This window comes from Crocodylus porosus, unplaced genomic scaffold (genome assembly GCF_001723895.1).
Source record: "Crocodylus porosus isolate Cpor-Errol unplaced genomic scaffold, CroPor_comp1, whole genome shotgun sequence".
Classification (NCBI taxonomy): domain Eukaryota; kingdom Metazoa; phylum Chordata; order Crocodylia; family Crocodylidae; genus Crocodylus; species Crocodylus porosus.
In genome coordinates this window covers 221,085,083-221,100,660 of record NW_017728886.1, presented here as the reverse complement: position 1 = coordinate 221,100,660, position 15,578 = coordinate 221,085,083, and the positions used below count along the sequence as shown (strand labels likewise).

The 15,578-nt window shown below is 43.6% G+C and overlaps 2 protein-coding genes across 2 annotated transcripts in view; one reads left to right on the top strand and one right to left on the bottom strand.

The window, feature by feature from the left end:
- CHMP4C (charged multivesicular body protein 4C) overlaps positions 1-2,425 on the bottom strand; it is a 19,112-nt gene extending 16,687 nt beyond the window's left edge. Inside the window, exon 1 of the mRNA XM_019549762.1 lies at positions 2,190-2,425. Within this exon, the coding sequence (XP_019405307.1) occupies positions 2,190-2,388 (199 nt within the window). The 5' untranslated portion in view covers positions 2,389-2,425. The remainder of the gene's footprint in view (positions 1-2,189) is intronic.
- Positions 2,426-4,569: 2,144 nt separating this feature from the next.
- On the top strand, positions 4,570-15,099 carry ZFAND1 (zinc finger AN1-type containing 1). Its single transcript, XM_019549751.1, has 8 exons — positions 4,570-4,668; positions 7,659-7,701; positions 8,786-8,825; positions 9,971-10,098; positions 10,186-10,277; positions 11,431-11,555; positions 14,254-14,409; positions 14,515-15,099. The coding sequence occupies exons 1-8, from the start codon at positions 4,614-4,616 to the stop codon at positions 14,683-14,685; spliced, it is 810 nt and encodes a 269-aa protein (XP_019405296.1). The 5' UTR covers positions 4,570-4,613; the 3' UTR covers positions 14,686-15,099.
- Positions 15,100-15,578: the final 479 nt, after the last annotated feature.

Genomic DNA, 15,578 nt, shown 5'->3' with positions numbered 1-15,578 from the left:
CAGGACCAGCTGATTTAAGTCCCTAACCCCATTTTTCCCATAAGCCTTTAGTTTTACCAATCACAGTTTTGCGGACTAAGGGAACTTTCCAGAACCTAACCCCTGCAGTTGGTGAGGGAAACCTGTATACAAACCTAAGATAATACTTCAACCCTAATTCTCCATACATTATTACAGCCCACAGCAAGATGCCTGTATTGTTTTAGATAAAGAAAATAAAGGATTAAAACCAATAGCTGCAATATATGAGAAACCTTCCCCACACAGCTCTGCAAATCCGCATAGTTCTTGAGCTGTCATGGTCCCTAAAGTTGGAATGACCGATTTAATTTTGGTAACATGAAACTGTTGCATCACTGTTCAAGTCTTGTAACCTTATAGCCGTGACAACAAAGTCATCTCCAAGGAATGCTTGAACACGAGGCATGCCCAGCTGTATTGACACCACCCATGCTGCAGTGTCTATTAGTAACAACCAAAGCCTGTTATTATCCAGTGTTTCCAGGTTCTGTCATAGCTAATATGCTGCAGGATTTTTAGAGTCGCTGTCAGACTTTATACCTGCTCATATAAGAAGCTACATCTTTCTAGTTCTAAATTGTTTCATGCACAAGACTAATCAAGACAATACAGCCTGACTACTGCAAACCTTGCAGCAGACTCCAACAGAGCTCAACTATGAAGTAGAGGCATCTTAGTTAAGGTCTATCTAAGCTCCATGATAATCCAGTTGTCATTTTTTTCTGAAGAAGTTATAAAAAACCACCCATATATTTCATAGGGTGCAATATATATATTGATATATATATCAATATATAATTGATAATAGGTTTTTTTTTTAAATCTTTTAAATATATATTTGTTAAAGTTTTTATTCCTTTTTTTTATTTTACATTTCTGGGGTGGGGGTGGGTGTGAAATCTGTCTTAAATCTTTTGCAATAAATTAATACTTCTTTATATAGCTTATTAGGTCCATATATAGTGGTGGCCAGCCTCCACTACCACCAAGTAGCTAACAATTTCTGTCACTACTGGCCTGCTCTGAGTTTGGAATGGTGATCTAAAGTACAAGGAAAATCTAACTGGGAACAGATGAAGAAAGAAACTGATTTTTGGGGGGAAGAATGTGGATTCTCCAATTCAACCTTATTCAATTTCTGAAAAGTCAAATTTAAACACCCCTTCTATCAGTTCAATTTCTCTGGAAATGCTGATGTACAACAGACACAGCTGTGGGTCTGGCCAACAGTGTTCAATGAGGACCTGGTCCAATGTATCCTGGGAAATGCAACAGAACCAGGTATCTGCATCTAACAGTGTTTCTCAACCAGGGTGATGAGTAGTTGAAAGCCACTGTTAAAGCCCCCCTTGGTCTTCTCTTCTACAAATTAAACAAGCCCAGTTCCCTCAGCCTCTCCTCAGAAGTCATGTTCCCCAGCCCTCTACCCATCTTTGTTGCCCTTCGCTGAAGACATGGGTTTGTACGTTAATAGTAAGCAAGGGAAGTGTTAGAAACCCATCACAGCAAATGAATATATTGAGAGAGAGTTATTTTATACGATGGAAGCTCGATCTCCCAGGCACATCTCAGTGCACTATAACCAGGTACAATATCTGGTCTCAGTGCAATATAACCTCTATAACCATTCTTCCACCATGAGTGTGTTTACACATGCACTTTAATGCCTGTTTTAATGTGCATTAAAGTGTCACAAAAAGTGTCACTAAAAAACACGTGCTTTGCCTAATACGCATTACAATAAGCTAACACGCCTGTTTCTAGTACCTCATGAGGGAGGTACTGAATTTAACCCAATGGTTTCCCACACTTCCCTACTGCGCTGAACCCCTCCTCTACCTAGGAAGTTTAAATCCCTTGTAAATAAAAGTCTTCTCCCTCAAGGCTAAAGTGCAATGTACCTGCAAAACACAGCACCCTTATTAAGCAGGCTCCTAGGACACCGCTCCACAGGTGTCATCCACCTGCACTGCACTTCAATCACAGCGGGGTGAGGCTGCTTTATTCATGGCTACAAAGAGCAGCTCCGGAGGGTGCGGAGCAACCCCCCAAGAGGGATCCCAGGCCGGGACTCGCATAAAGTGCTGGGCAGGGCCGCGGGGGGGGGGGGCAAAGTCCCAGCGGGCGGGACAGGGTGCGTCCCGGCTCCCGGGGCGGGTGAGGCTCACCGCGCTTGTTGCGGGTGCCGTGATGGCGAGCCGCGGCCAGCTCGCGCGCGATGCGGCTCTCCAGGTACTCCTGCTTCTTGGTCAGCATCTCCTCTGTCTCCCGCAGCCGCGCCAGGGCCTCCTGCGGCGTGGGGCCGCGCCGGCTCCGCGCCCCGCCGGGGCCGCCCCCCTTCAGCCACCGGCCCAGCTTGCTGCTCATGGCTGCACTGCCCCACTCACCGCCGGGGGACTGGCGTCACCTGCACCTGCGCCACAGGTGCAAGCGCAGGCCCCGCCGCCTGAGCGCCGGGCCCCGCCCCCGCCACACACGCACGCGCACCCCCCCCGCGGGGAGCAGCTTTAATCAAGCTAAGAAATGTCGCCAGCCGCTTGGGGCTCGGCTGCCCTGGGCCGGTTGCTGCCCAGGCTTCTTGCATGTCACAGCCCCGAGTTACCTGGTCGTGTCTCTCGGTGAGACGCCGCAGGTGACAGCCTAACTAAGCGTGGATCTCAGCGGGCGGCTCAGGAAAGCAAGGCCCAGACTGAGCAGCATGACAAGAGGTGCGCAAAGCGCTTGGGTCAGAGGGGATCTCTTTTATTAGACCAACTAAATTATACTGAAAATGAAAATCCAGTCTTTTGCAAGCTCTCGGGCGCACACCCCCTTGTTCAGGCTGAGGAGAATTTAAAAATTGTAGAAGTCCTTGGTAGAAAATACACTCCATTTTGCACAGGGCAGGGACAGGCTGGAAGTTTATTCCCCCTGGGTCTGAGAGTCCTTTTGTGAGAGTGTCGCTCTGTGATGTGCAGATTCGGCCGGAGGTGTCCCATGTCAGAGGCATCCAGGGAGGTGAAAGCGCCCTTCTTTCTTGTTGCATGACAAGACTGGTATAAGTCAGGCTGCTTAATACACACTACTAGAAAATGCTCCGCTGCTCTAAGACTGTAAATTCGCCAGGACAAGGGGCTCCGCAGCTTCTGGCCTACCACATCTCTAGTATTTTAAAAGCGCCCCCTACCCGCAGGCCTAGTAATAAGAAATGAATGAAAAGAATGATTTTGAACACAAGCCGTGTGGTAAGAGGAGGCCTCTCCTTCCTGTTTACTTCTGGGTGTTGGAAAGTTTCTATATTGTAAAAGGAGTAGACTGAAATGCAAAGAGACACAGAAGCAGAAGTTTTTCTTTCTTAAGAAAAAAGTGCTTTTGATTATATATTTTCATATGTCCACAACATAATTGTTCTGTCTCAGCCTCCCTCTGCAGTAACTTGTTTTCAATATGCAACATAATACAAACGCTCTATAAAATCGTTTTTGGAGCAGGGATGATTTCTTAGTATACGCATACACAGGTGATAGCGTAATGTACCCCTGACTTTAGTTGCAGATTTTAAGCACTTTTCTAAAACAAATGACTAGCCACTAATGGTATTTAAATCAAATACTGCAATATTTTGGTGCAGGTAGTCACAAATAAGTGGATGGCCACCTCTATTAAAGTACTTTGGGCACCACTTTTGAAAGAGTTTCTAAATCTGGAACCACCCCAACATTTCAGAAGCTAAAACTGGTTCTGAACTTTCAGAATCCAGAAACGAAAATTACCCTTCAGACACTGATGCTCAAAAAAACCCCAACTCTGCTTCTTTATGGATTTAATGCAAAGATGCTGCAAATGATAGGCAGAGCTTTGTAAGAGACCAGCGATAAAGCCTGCAGTTATACTGCTTTCCTTTTTTATTTACCTATACCATAATAGTAATGACAAATGACATTGATGATTAAGCCATGATTGAGGCCTCTAGCATTTCCTAGGGATTCATTATTAACGAAGCAGCAATGGCATGTGAGGTGCAATAAATGACGTCAACGTATGGCAATCACAAAAACCCCAAATGCAAGCATTGCCAAGGTGCACGGGACGAAGGGGTAATACCGAATCCAGCGAGGGCGGGCTGGCCGCCTTTGGATTTTAACTCATGCATGGTTTTCCCAAATGGAAACCTGCAGCCTGCTAGTAAAGGACTCGGAGGGCAGCGCGCGCCCGGCGAAGGAGGCTGGCAACCTTCAGCCTCCAGGCAGTCCTTGGGAGCCTCAAGGCGCCCCTCGGAAAACGCCGGCTTGGTTTTCACCCTGTGGACCACAGGAAAACAGGAATTTTCTTCGCAGCCACGACCTCAGGCCCGAGTATCACACCACCAAGGCCTCACCACATCATGAGTCTCGCTCGCGCCCCGTGTTGGCAGCGCCCCCTTGCGTGGCTCTCCGGTGGGCCCGACGGGGCCCAGCGGCTCCGCGACCCCCCCACCCCTCGGGTTCGCAGTGCGTGGGCGGAACGGGCGGGGCGAGCGCAGTTGGCACGGGCACCAGCCCCGCCCTCTTCTGACATCAGCGGAAAGGAGCCCTCCGATAGCCCGGTGCGTCGCGCGCAGGCGGAGCGCGGTGATGGCGGAGCTGTCGCTGGGGCAGCACTGCGGAGTGGCGCACTGCAGTCAGCTCGGTACGTGGCAGCCAACGCGGTCCGCGCCACTGTGGGGGTCCGCTTTTGGCAGCCCAGTGCTCGCGGGCGTGGCCTTCGGGAAGGGGCGTGGCCTCCATATCGGGAGGCCGCCGCGGGGAGGGGGCGTGGTTTGATGGAAAGCGGGCTAGTTGTTTATTGGTGGAACTGGTGTCAGAGGACAGGCGTCACCCCTCGCCCCTGCGGCACGTGTCTGCCCAGTGCGTGTGTTTGGCGCTGCGCCTCAGGGTCACGGTGGCACCTGTGGGCCTGGGGCTGCCGCAGGGCCCCGCGGGGACCAGCTGTTATCACTGCTGTTACCTGTGACGTGTCTTAGTGGCAGCAGTAACTGGTCCCGGCCCTCGGGCTGCCCACCTTGCTCCATGGACTGCTTTAACCCCGGGGTTACAACCTCCAGGTGCCGCGGGTCGAAATAGCCCCGACTGCTCCATGGCAGGCCACTGCCACCGACCTGACCAATCCCCCACTGCAGAAGTCCCCGTGCTGCCAAACTGATGCCAATATTTGGGCTTCATGGACTAAATACAATTGCTCCTTGGGCCACAGGTTGCTGCCCCTAGTTCTGGCCTACAGGGATGTTTACATTGTTCCCTCTTTCCCATTGCCCATCTTGCCATAATGCATAGCTGTGTTAGTCACAAAATAATTTGGTGCTCTGTCACAGTCCGGGTTTAATCCCCAGTCGGGGGAGACATTCCCATTCCCCTCTCTCCTAAAGAGAGCAGGGTGAAGTGGCCTGGTGTCAGCAGCCGTCCTTTCCTGCTCAGGATTGGACTTGATCTTGTGAGGTCCCTTCCACTCTTATCTTCCTATGATTCTGTTAACCAAGGAATATTTTCTTCCCTGCCACACCTTTTAGATATAAAAGTTAGAGTTCGGTTCAGAATATCTGTCATCCCTTTGCTTCCAGGCATAGTTGTGAGATGAAAGGAGCATAGTTTAGTTTTTGTGTCACTGAAAAACAGCAAGAGAGGACAACTGCATAAACCCTGTCACATGCAACCTGCATATTTTGGCAAGAAAATAGGTCCCCCTTGGGTTGTGCATACTGGGAAGGAATTTGTTTACGAGAAACCCAGTAAAAGGTGGCACCTGAAGCATCCTCAAATGAAAGGGAGCCTTGTGGGGCAGCATTTATGCTTTATTTACTCCCATGTTTTCAACAGTTCACAAAATTTCCAGTCTCCTTTACTGGCCAGGGAACAATTTTTTTATAACTGGAACCAGAAAAGAAAAGTTTAATTTCCAGAACCAGACTTAATGGGATAGATAGTCTTCTCTGCATGTCCCCTGGTCTGGAACTTTGACATTAATGCCTTTCTAGTGCCTAGAGAAAAGTGTAGCAGTGCTGCAGAAGTTTGAAAAGCAAGAGTAGTTCATTGACACCTCTGTTACTCCCTCATTCTGTAGTTCCTCTTAGGCCTATGACACTTTCACATGCTTTTTCTACAGCAGATTTTTGTAGGCTTTGTTGAGTTGGAGCTCAAACATTTTTACTGTCAGGTTGTCTGTTAGTGCTATCAGCGGTGAAGATAGTGTGGCTAGTAGTACTGCATATCTGGGATATTTTACAAAAAGCTTGTGAAGGCGTAGAAGCTGTGTAGTGAAGTAAGAGCTTGTTAGTGGATGGCAAAGGGTAACTTTTCAAGAGCCAGCTTTGGATAAAACGTGCTAGGTGAGTGCAAGGTTTATTGTTATTAAACTTATTGCAACGCAGAGTTGGCTCTTGAAAAGCTACCCTTGCACCTAGCACCTTTCATCCTAAGTGCTGAGGACCTTTACAAATGCAATGTTACATTTCTATAAAACAGAGAAACAAGAATTAAACACATGGGCCACGGTGTGCAATCTATACTCATGCTGGTGAACACTTATTCATGTGAGTAGTCCTAGTGAAGTCAGCAATGCTATTTGCATGAGTAAGGGTTCATCATGAGGAAAGGTTGTATCATTGGGCCCTTAGGCAAGATCCTCAGAAGCAATGAGGTTCTTGACTCTTATTGAAGTCAGTGGTGCATCTATACGTGCACTTTACTATGGAGTTGACTAATTAGCTCCACAGTAAAGTATCACCATCTGTACGTGTGCCAGTATTAGGGAACAGTATATTAATTAACTCCACCATAAAGATAGTACTGCTGGGGACAGTACGATCTTACAGTGAACTACTTACTGGCGCTGCAACAGATGTATAGACTGTTACAAGGTCTGGCTGGGGCATGAGGGTGCTAAAGTGCACGGGCTGCCTGCTGCACTTTAGCTCGCCTGTACTCCAGCTAGCCCCTCTGCCATGTGACACCACCACCCAGAGCCTGGAGCTGACCCCCATGTTCCCTGCCAACCCGGGGCTGCTCTGCCCCAGCTCTAATTGTTGTGGTCCTGGGTGCACATGTAGATACAGCTACCTCTGGCGTGAACTGTGCCAGGGTTTCTCACTTTGCTTTAATAGCATGTGTAGATGCACCCAGCAGGAGTTACGCATCTAAAAATTGTTGAGGATATGAGCTTAAGTTTTATATAAGGAGTCCATATTAGACCGGATATAGAACCCATTAAACCTGACCCCTGCGTGCAGATTTGTCACTAATTTAATGGATTACTATGCATAAAAGGATGAGATTTTTTCATGCTTTACTATATAATAAAATACTTGTATAAAAGAGTAACAGTAATTTACAAGAGTGTTGTATACAACAGTAAATTCTCAGATCCCCTACAAAAATCAGTGTCAGCTTGATTATTAATGTTTTTCAGTATGTAGGATTAGCAAATCAGACTTGATTCCAGTTCTTAAATATCACTACAGTTGTTATACAAAGGGATGATAGTAAATTGCTTTTAGTACTTTGAATGGGGAGAAGTTTGTGGGGGGGTTTTGTGCCATTAAAAAGCAGCTAAATATATAGGTCTAAGCTAAAACTATTACCTAAATATCTACCTTGTTATTTAGAATAAAATCTCTTTGTTTTCAGATTTTCTCCCCTTTGTATGTGATGGCTGCTCAGGAGTCTTTTGGTAAGATGCTATTTAAACTTCAAAGTACAGAGCCTATAAGAACAGCCAAAAACAAAGTTACAGTACCGGTATTTTAAGGTGCATAAACTTCTGAGTTAATAAAAGGGAAGATGAAAAATATTTATTGCTTAAAGTAATATTAGGAATTGTCATTAATGTTCTTTTGGAGTTTTCTGAGTCCTTGCAGAGAGGGATGCCATGGCTGTTTGTCTTAAGAGAGTAAACCATTCTGTTTTGGTGTGCTAAATAGCTGTTTATATTTGTTAGTCACATATATCCTTATATAAACGCTACATCACTTCAGCTTCTCTCATGATGTTGTTTTTATGGTTTTATAAGTTAGGGCTCCCATTGCTCTAGATTGCTATAGCTTTCTACAACTACAGTTTAGGAAGATACTTGGTTTAAAGCCTATGAGTAACTCCATTCACTTGAAATTCTATGTTGAATTGGGGCATAATTATTGAGGCAGTACTATAACCCTGAGTAGGCAAGCAGGACATAAGCCCCCAGCACTGCCCAAGGTGAGATGGGTGCAGGTACCAGAATAGAGCTAGGAAGCTACTCACCCTCCCCACTCTCCCTCCCCTGCACTTCTCACCTCTGTGTGAGGAGGGCAGAGAAACAGTGGTGGTGCACAGTGCAGGAACAACAACCAGAGGTTTGCTGCTGCAGAGATATTGCTTCCCCTTTTTTTGCTGCTGAAAAGAGGTATTTAAATGGCTATGCAACACACATGCTGGCACAGAAAAAGATGACATACCCATGCATCAGCCATTGCTTCTGTACTGTGCACTGCTGCTGCCCAGGTGCAGCACTGGCCAGTTATACCTCTGTATTGAGGACCATGCTTTCTTTTGCTCTCAGGAGCAATGTGATGCATTGGTTTTAAAACAAATCTCACTGGAAGATATGAAATCTATAAACGAGTACAAATTTTGGAAGAGTGTGATTTATTGACTTGAAATTTGATCAAAATGAAAGCTGTGCCACATTAATCCTCCTCAAATTCTTATGTTCTGTCTTTTCATTTGTTCAAAATTTTGATGTGATACAGATTCTTTTGGTTTTTTTATAACACAAGCCTTCAGCACAGAAGCCGGGATTCTCATGGCTGCTCTGAGGTAAGTTGTGAAGGCGGCAGAAGGCCAGGGCTATGGGGGATGAGCCCCCACAAACGCAGGGCAGCGAGTAGGGCTGGGTCACAGGACTCTGGGGGGGCTGCAGCAGGGGTGAGGAGGGGCGTGCACACAGCCAGGATCACAGCCCGGCGAGTACTTCACTAGCAGTACGGTAGGCAAGTACCAGTCCACACTGAAGGGGAAAGGATTTTGGGGGGGTAGGGTGAGGGCAGCTTGAGACTCCCACATTGAGGGCAGGAGTTGGGCAGAGGTAAGGACTGGGGTAAATAGGGCCCCAGCCGAGTCAGGTGGTGGGACAATCAGAACCTGGGCGGCTCGTCCAGGGATGCAAAGAGGCTCCAGCCACTGTGCGCACCCCGGCGGAGGCTTGGGGGAGACGTGCGTGGGGTGGAGGCAGCTGTTGCTGCATGCTGCACTTTACGCCCAACTGCAGCTGCCCTGGGAGCAGCGCAATGCCCCAGGCATCCCACTGCCAGGTGGGCAGGGGTGCAGCGCAGCCCAGCGACAGCAGACACATAGGGTTGCGCCACTCCCAGGGCAGCTGCAGTGGGGTGCAGTGGCAACTACCTCCACCCCACGCACAGATCGAGGGAACACATGCCCCCCATGCCTTATCTGGGGTGCGCACAGTGGCAGGAGCTCCCCAGCTCCCCTGGATGAGCTGCTTGGGCTCCAATTGTCCCATTACCCAGCCTAGCCGGGGCCCCATTCACCCCGACTCGTCTTTGCCTCTGCCCCACTCCCTCCCTCACTGTTGTGGCTTCGAGCTGCCCCTCCCCCTGACCCTGGTGGGTGAGGGGGGAAGGAGGAGGTGGAGCACACTTGTGCTTAGCCCCCCCCCAAATAATTTTTTCTTCCTCTGCCTATGGTAAAAATGGATAATTTATGACTACTTTGTACTATGCCAAAATTTTACATTGCCTGGCTTTTGAGACTACCCAAGTGGAAAACTTTGTTTTTTGTTTTTCAAAGTTTGAAGTGCTCTAATCCAGTCTTTTTCTTTTTTGGGGGGGAGGGGGTTTGGAAATGTAAAATTTAAAGCCCAGAAACAAGTTGGATGAGGATGCTAGCTAATGTTCATTGTTTACTATGTATATTTTACATGGAATGTTTCTTAATATTTTTAGGTGAACATAAAAAGTGAGAATGTGAAATCGGATCAACCCAGATCTTACCCATGCACATATAAGGACTGTACTGGAAAAGAGCTTTTACCAGTTGTGTGCCTTTACTGTGAAAAACAATTTTGCTTAAGGTGAGCAGAGCAAAATATTGAAAATTGTGTGTTCTTTCACTAAAATGGGGAATACTCAATAAGAGTTTTCCATTCTATTTTTGATAGACACCGTCATCAGTCAGACCACGAGTGTGAGAAACTGGAAACTCCTAAACCTCGAATGGCAGCCACTCAGCAGCTAGTTAAAGATATTATAGGCAAGTACGGTAGGACACCTATTGTATCATTGTCTTCAGTAGGTTGCTTGGGATTTTGTATTAGTCTAAAGAAGACAGAATGAAGGTTCTTTAGCTAGATGCCCCCTGCCTGTGAGCAGTTACATATGGTCCTGCCCTTATATGTGGAGGCTTAGCACACAGTAGCAGATGTCCTTAAAGCATATTCTGGAAACCCAATGGCATCTCTGGTTCATCAAGAAGAACACAGGATAAAGTCAAAGCTGGCCAACTATAGATTGTATTGGTATGAATTCTGAATGAATATATATATTTGTTCTATATATTTACATACAGTTTTTCAACAAGATGTATAACACCACCAATAATTGTTTGCTCACTGAATTGATCTTGGATCATGATTCATTAGTTGTAATATTAATCAGAAATTTACCTAGCAAAGATTGCTAAATTTGTTAATATTATGCAGTTTGTGACAACATCCAGAGTGAATTTTCTGCATTGTTATTGTTGTTGTTATTATTATTAATAATAATAGTATTAATAATAAAACTAGCCATTGATATAAAAGTTGTAATAATAGGTAGAGTTTAGTGATATAAGGAGGAGTGATATTATCCAGGTTTGACTTTATGTATACAGATTGAGCTCAGACCAGGGTGGTAATTCACCAGATATGTAACCCTTATACTAGTAGAGCTTGTGCCGGTGATTCCTTTATGGCCCTCTGGGGGATACTGATGGTGGGAAAGAGGAGAAAGACTCATACTATTTCCTCCCCCCACCCTCCAACTCAGTAGAACAGTACCTCAGCAATACCATGTGTTGGCACATTTAGAAGCTTGAATTCTTACCTCTTGTCGTTTTACATATGTTCCCATGGGGCTGCTCGACACCTTAGATAAATGTAAAAGGCATGGTTACTTTCTGTTGCCCTGCAGCATTTTTCTGAACAGCATTTTTCACCTACTTAGCTATTTTATTAGGACTGGCTTAAAACTCTCAAAGTACTAGTAGCTGTCCAAGTGCATGGAGGGAAAGAGTCTGTTTAGATCTAATTTAGCCTATAGCATTGATCTCCAAATACCTTGTGACAATTTAAGTAAGTGGGAATTTTATTTAATTGAAACAAAATGTGACTCTCACTAATATTTAGAAATTATATTTTCCTCAGATTCTAAAAAAAGGGAAGAAGTAAGAAGTAAGAAACAAAAAGGAGCAAAAAGCAGTGAAACAGCAGCCAAGGTGGCACTAATGAAACTGAAAATGCATGCATGTGGGGACAAATCCTTGCCGCAGGTCAGTCATACTCAGATGCTTTGTAATGACATACATATTTATGATCTGCTCCAGCAAATCATTTTACCTATAGCTAGAAGCAGTTTTCTAGGCTCTTGTTGTTGATGTTATTTTCTCATTTAGAATGGGAAAGACTATTTAATCTAAAAAAGGGAATCCTTTTACTGAATTTTGTTTCTGAACTACCCCCCAGATCCACAGTCCTTTATACAGGCATTTAATTCTATACACACAAGTAGGATCAGGGCTTGAATCTCGTATCTGAAAGCAAATCTTCTAGTATTGTGAATGAGAGAGAACATGGATATATCATGTACTACTTAAACAGCATGTTAATTTGCATCATTAACCATGAACCCATTGCCATGTACAATAAATCTGGAAACTGTCCTCTGACCCTCTGTCCTCCAGAGGAAGTACTGTATTAATCAGCTCTTCCTGCTTTGCTGGTATATGCAATATACAGTTAGTACACCCTTGTGCTAGTTGAGATGAATTGGTTTCATATTTGGCCTAAATTTTGAGTTTTATAGGAGAATTATTTTTTTCCTGTAGACATAGCTCATTATATAGTCATGATCAGTAGTCTCCATTGCTTAACAGATTTTTTTACTGTTTTGTGTTGTGGTGTCTATTCAAATCAATCATTTCTTTTTTCCAAGTAAAGATATTTGTTTCCATGTCCTCTTTACAGGCTTTTATTTTAGATCAATACTTGTGGTTCATCTGAATATACATGCTTTTAATTATTCCTCACATTTATTTTAAATTCTGTAGTATATAGACACTATGTCTCTACTGTGGAATTTGTAATGTTATATATTGGCCATAAAATATACGCTGCATTTAATCTTTATGTTCATTACTTGGTCTTACTTAGTAGGATTTAATTATTATTTGCAAAATAATTAAAGATACTTCCTCTCTGAATCCTGTTATAGATACTTTTTTCTCTGCTAAAAATTACCATATGCCTGGATTGCAAATTAGATGTTTCTGCTTAGGTGGCCATCATAATGTGAAGTCCTGCTTCCAGCAAACTCTCAGATTATGTCACTTTAATAGATGTACAAGTTCTGTGGTGTGAAGATGGTAATTAATTTTTTAAAATGGAGAACATAATGTACAAAGTCTGTTTTTTGTTATAAGGAAATTAAAGACCTGCTCCCTAATTCCAAAGACTGGAGGCTGCAGCACAAATAGCTGTCTGTTAATTCCTTTCATTATTCATTTGCTTAATTGGATTGTAATTGTTTAATCATCTAGAATACTGATAATAGGCTAATTTATCACAGATGCAATTAATCTCAACCTCCAGGTTCTCTCTGTTTAATTCCCTCCTCAGACTGTCTCCAGCTGTCATTGTGCACTTCCTCCTTCTGTTCCAACTCTTCCTTCAGTTTGGTGACAAAATTTGAACGAGGAATTCCTAGGATGCCTCTGGCACCTCAGAAAGCTGGTTTAGGCAAGCTTTTAGGTTTTTCTAATATATTTTTTGATCTTTTACTTGAATTAGGATGATACAAGAGTAGCTTTTCTGTGCATGACTTTTTTCACAGTGCATCTCAAGTTTAAAGGTAACACAAATTACTCAAGCTTGTCCGCTTGAGTGTATGTGGCCATACCACTAAAAAAAACCCTGAATTACCATCCTTATTGGCGCAGTGTTGGGTACAGCACCAAGAGATCTGGAGGCCATCCATGGTTCCTAGTGCTGCAGTAAACTGGGGTGCTCTGTGAATTTTGCCCCAGTGAATTTTGGGAGACCTTATCTGTCCATTCTGGGCATGCAGGGAGGACTTATGGGAAAGTAATGATGGACAGGCATCAGTTCAGGGATACTACAGACTGAGTTTGTTAGCTTGTGAGCCGGGGTTACCTAGGTTTTAGTCCATATCCACTCTATCTAGCCTAACTTGAGTAAAGGCATTGCCACTCTGTGCCAGAGCCCGGTTTTGAGCCATTAGTTGTGTTGAAAGCTAGTTCTGACCTATCTAGGGGAGGCATAAGTAGAGCTAAGGGGGAAAAATAATTACTTGTTTTGCTTAAACTGAATTCAGTTATGCCTCAGTAAAAGCTGACCTAACTAGCGTGTATATGTAGAACACAAAATAGTTCCTCCTGTGGTTTTACTGAGTTCTTAATGGAAACCAGCCATAAGAATAGGTTGTCTCTACCCCTTGTTTAAATATACATCTTAAGGGAATGACAATTTCAGTAGTATCCTCTCTTATAAATTTGTCAATCACACAGAGATCTGAAGAGATGTTGGTTGCTAATGGGAAGAGGAACAGAGTGAAAGTTGAGTGGCTGGTGTAGACAAAAGTTCTAGTTTGTGAATCAGGTGGCATGTGGCCTGCATTAGAGCTGACTGCTATTTTCCAGCAGTCTTTTGTTTGCTTTCTGTGAGGGTGAAACTGCACTGCTACAAAATGCCAGCGCTGGAGCCCAAATGGTGCTGTTTAGCTCCCCCTTTCCCCTTCAAATGTAATCATTGATTTAGTATGTATCCAATGTAATATGGTTCCATTCTCAGTTGAAGCCTTTGGGCACTGCTTCAGTATAAAATTATTAATACTGTGTGAATCATCTAAATTAATTTAAGACCACCAAATGTATAAATGTGTGTGCCAGTGTGTACTAATAAAACCCCAATTGACCCGTATGTAAATTTATGTTTTTCACTGTCTCTTGGCAGACAGAAAGAATTTACTTCCAAGTGTTCTTACCTAAAGGAAGCAAAGAAAAAAGCAAACCCATGTTCTTTTGCAGTCAGTGGAGTATTGGCAAAGCAGTAGATTTTGCAGCTTCCGTAGCAAGCCTAAAAAATGACAACAACAAATCAACAGCCAAGGTAAATCACTGATATTGGTTTTCATGTAATAAGTTTTAATTCTGTCTCCTTTTTTGTATAGATATGAATTTAACAGCAAGATTTGCTGTGTGTTTCCCCTCACAGAAATTACGTCTGTGTCACACTGTATCTGGAGAAGTGCTGCCTTTTGACCACACATTGGAAACCTGGATAGCCGATAAAGAGTGTCCGTTATATAATGGTGGAAACATTATTTTGGAATATCTTGATAATGAAGATCAATTCATAGAAGACACAGTTTCATACTTAGAGTAGTTGATCAGTAAATTGCATGGAAAATACAGATGATCAAAAAACACCGAGCTAAGTTGAAGCACAACTTGTGCTTGTATTTTGCCCTCAGGTAGACAGTTCCTGTTCACATCAAATGGATGGAGTTGTATCTTCAGAACTGACAACAAAACTGAACCCTTTGAAAAATGGGTCCGTATTTTTAACAAGGACAAGTTGTAATTATTTCACTAAAAACAGTTCAGCACATGTAATGCACTGATATTGTTGAATTTAAATGTTTATAAAACAGAAATTCTTCCTTTTACAAATAACATAAAACATACTGGTAAATTAAACAACATCTACCAACAAGGAAAATGCATTAGAAATTAGATTTTTTTTCTTTGTTTTATTGTACTGCCATTATGCAACACAGTAAAGATTTTTTAAAAACATTTTAAAGTTATAAAGTTTAATGTGTTTTTGTGTAAGTTAGTTTACATTTTAGTAGTTTATATTTTGCATCCATATTTTTTTAGCCTAACTGAATGAACTGTAAGTTAACTGGACATTGGAGGTACCCTATTTGCTCAGGCAGATTACAGTATTCCCACTACTATCTTTCAGAATCATGGAATTCACCATTTTTTCCCTTTTGATCCTACCTCGACAGCACTCAATAAGCAGTGTTTCTAAAGGAATGCTTTTTTTGAAATCAGGAGCTACTCTGCAGAGACTTTCTGTAGACTTTAAGATTAAGTAGAAGGGAAATGAGACAGAGAATTTTAAATCATCACATCAGTTCTGAATGTATGACAGAGAGGGGCACGGCTACAGTATGTGACTCGACTACCAAATAAGGGCCTCCAGACTGCTCAGCCCATGTCAGTTCCAGATGTGATACTCTTAAGTAGACCACACAATAATTCAATGGT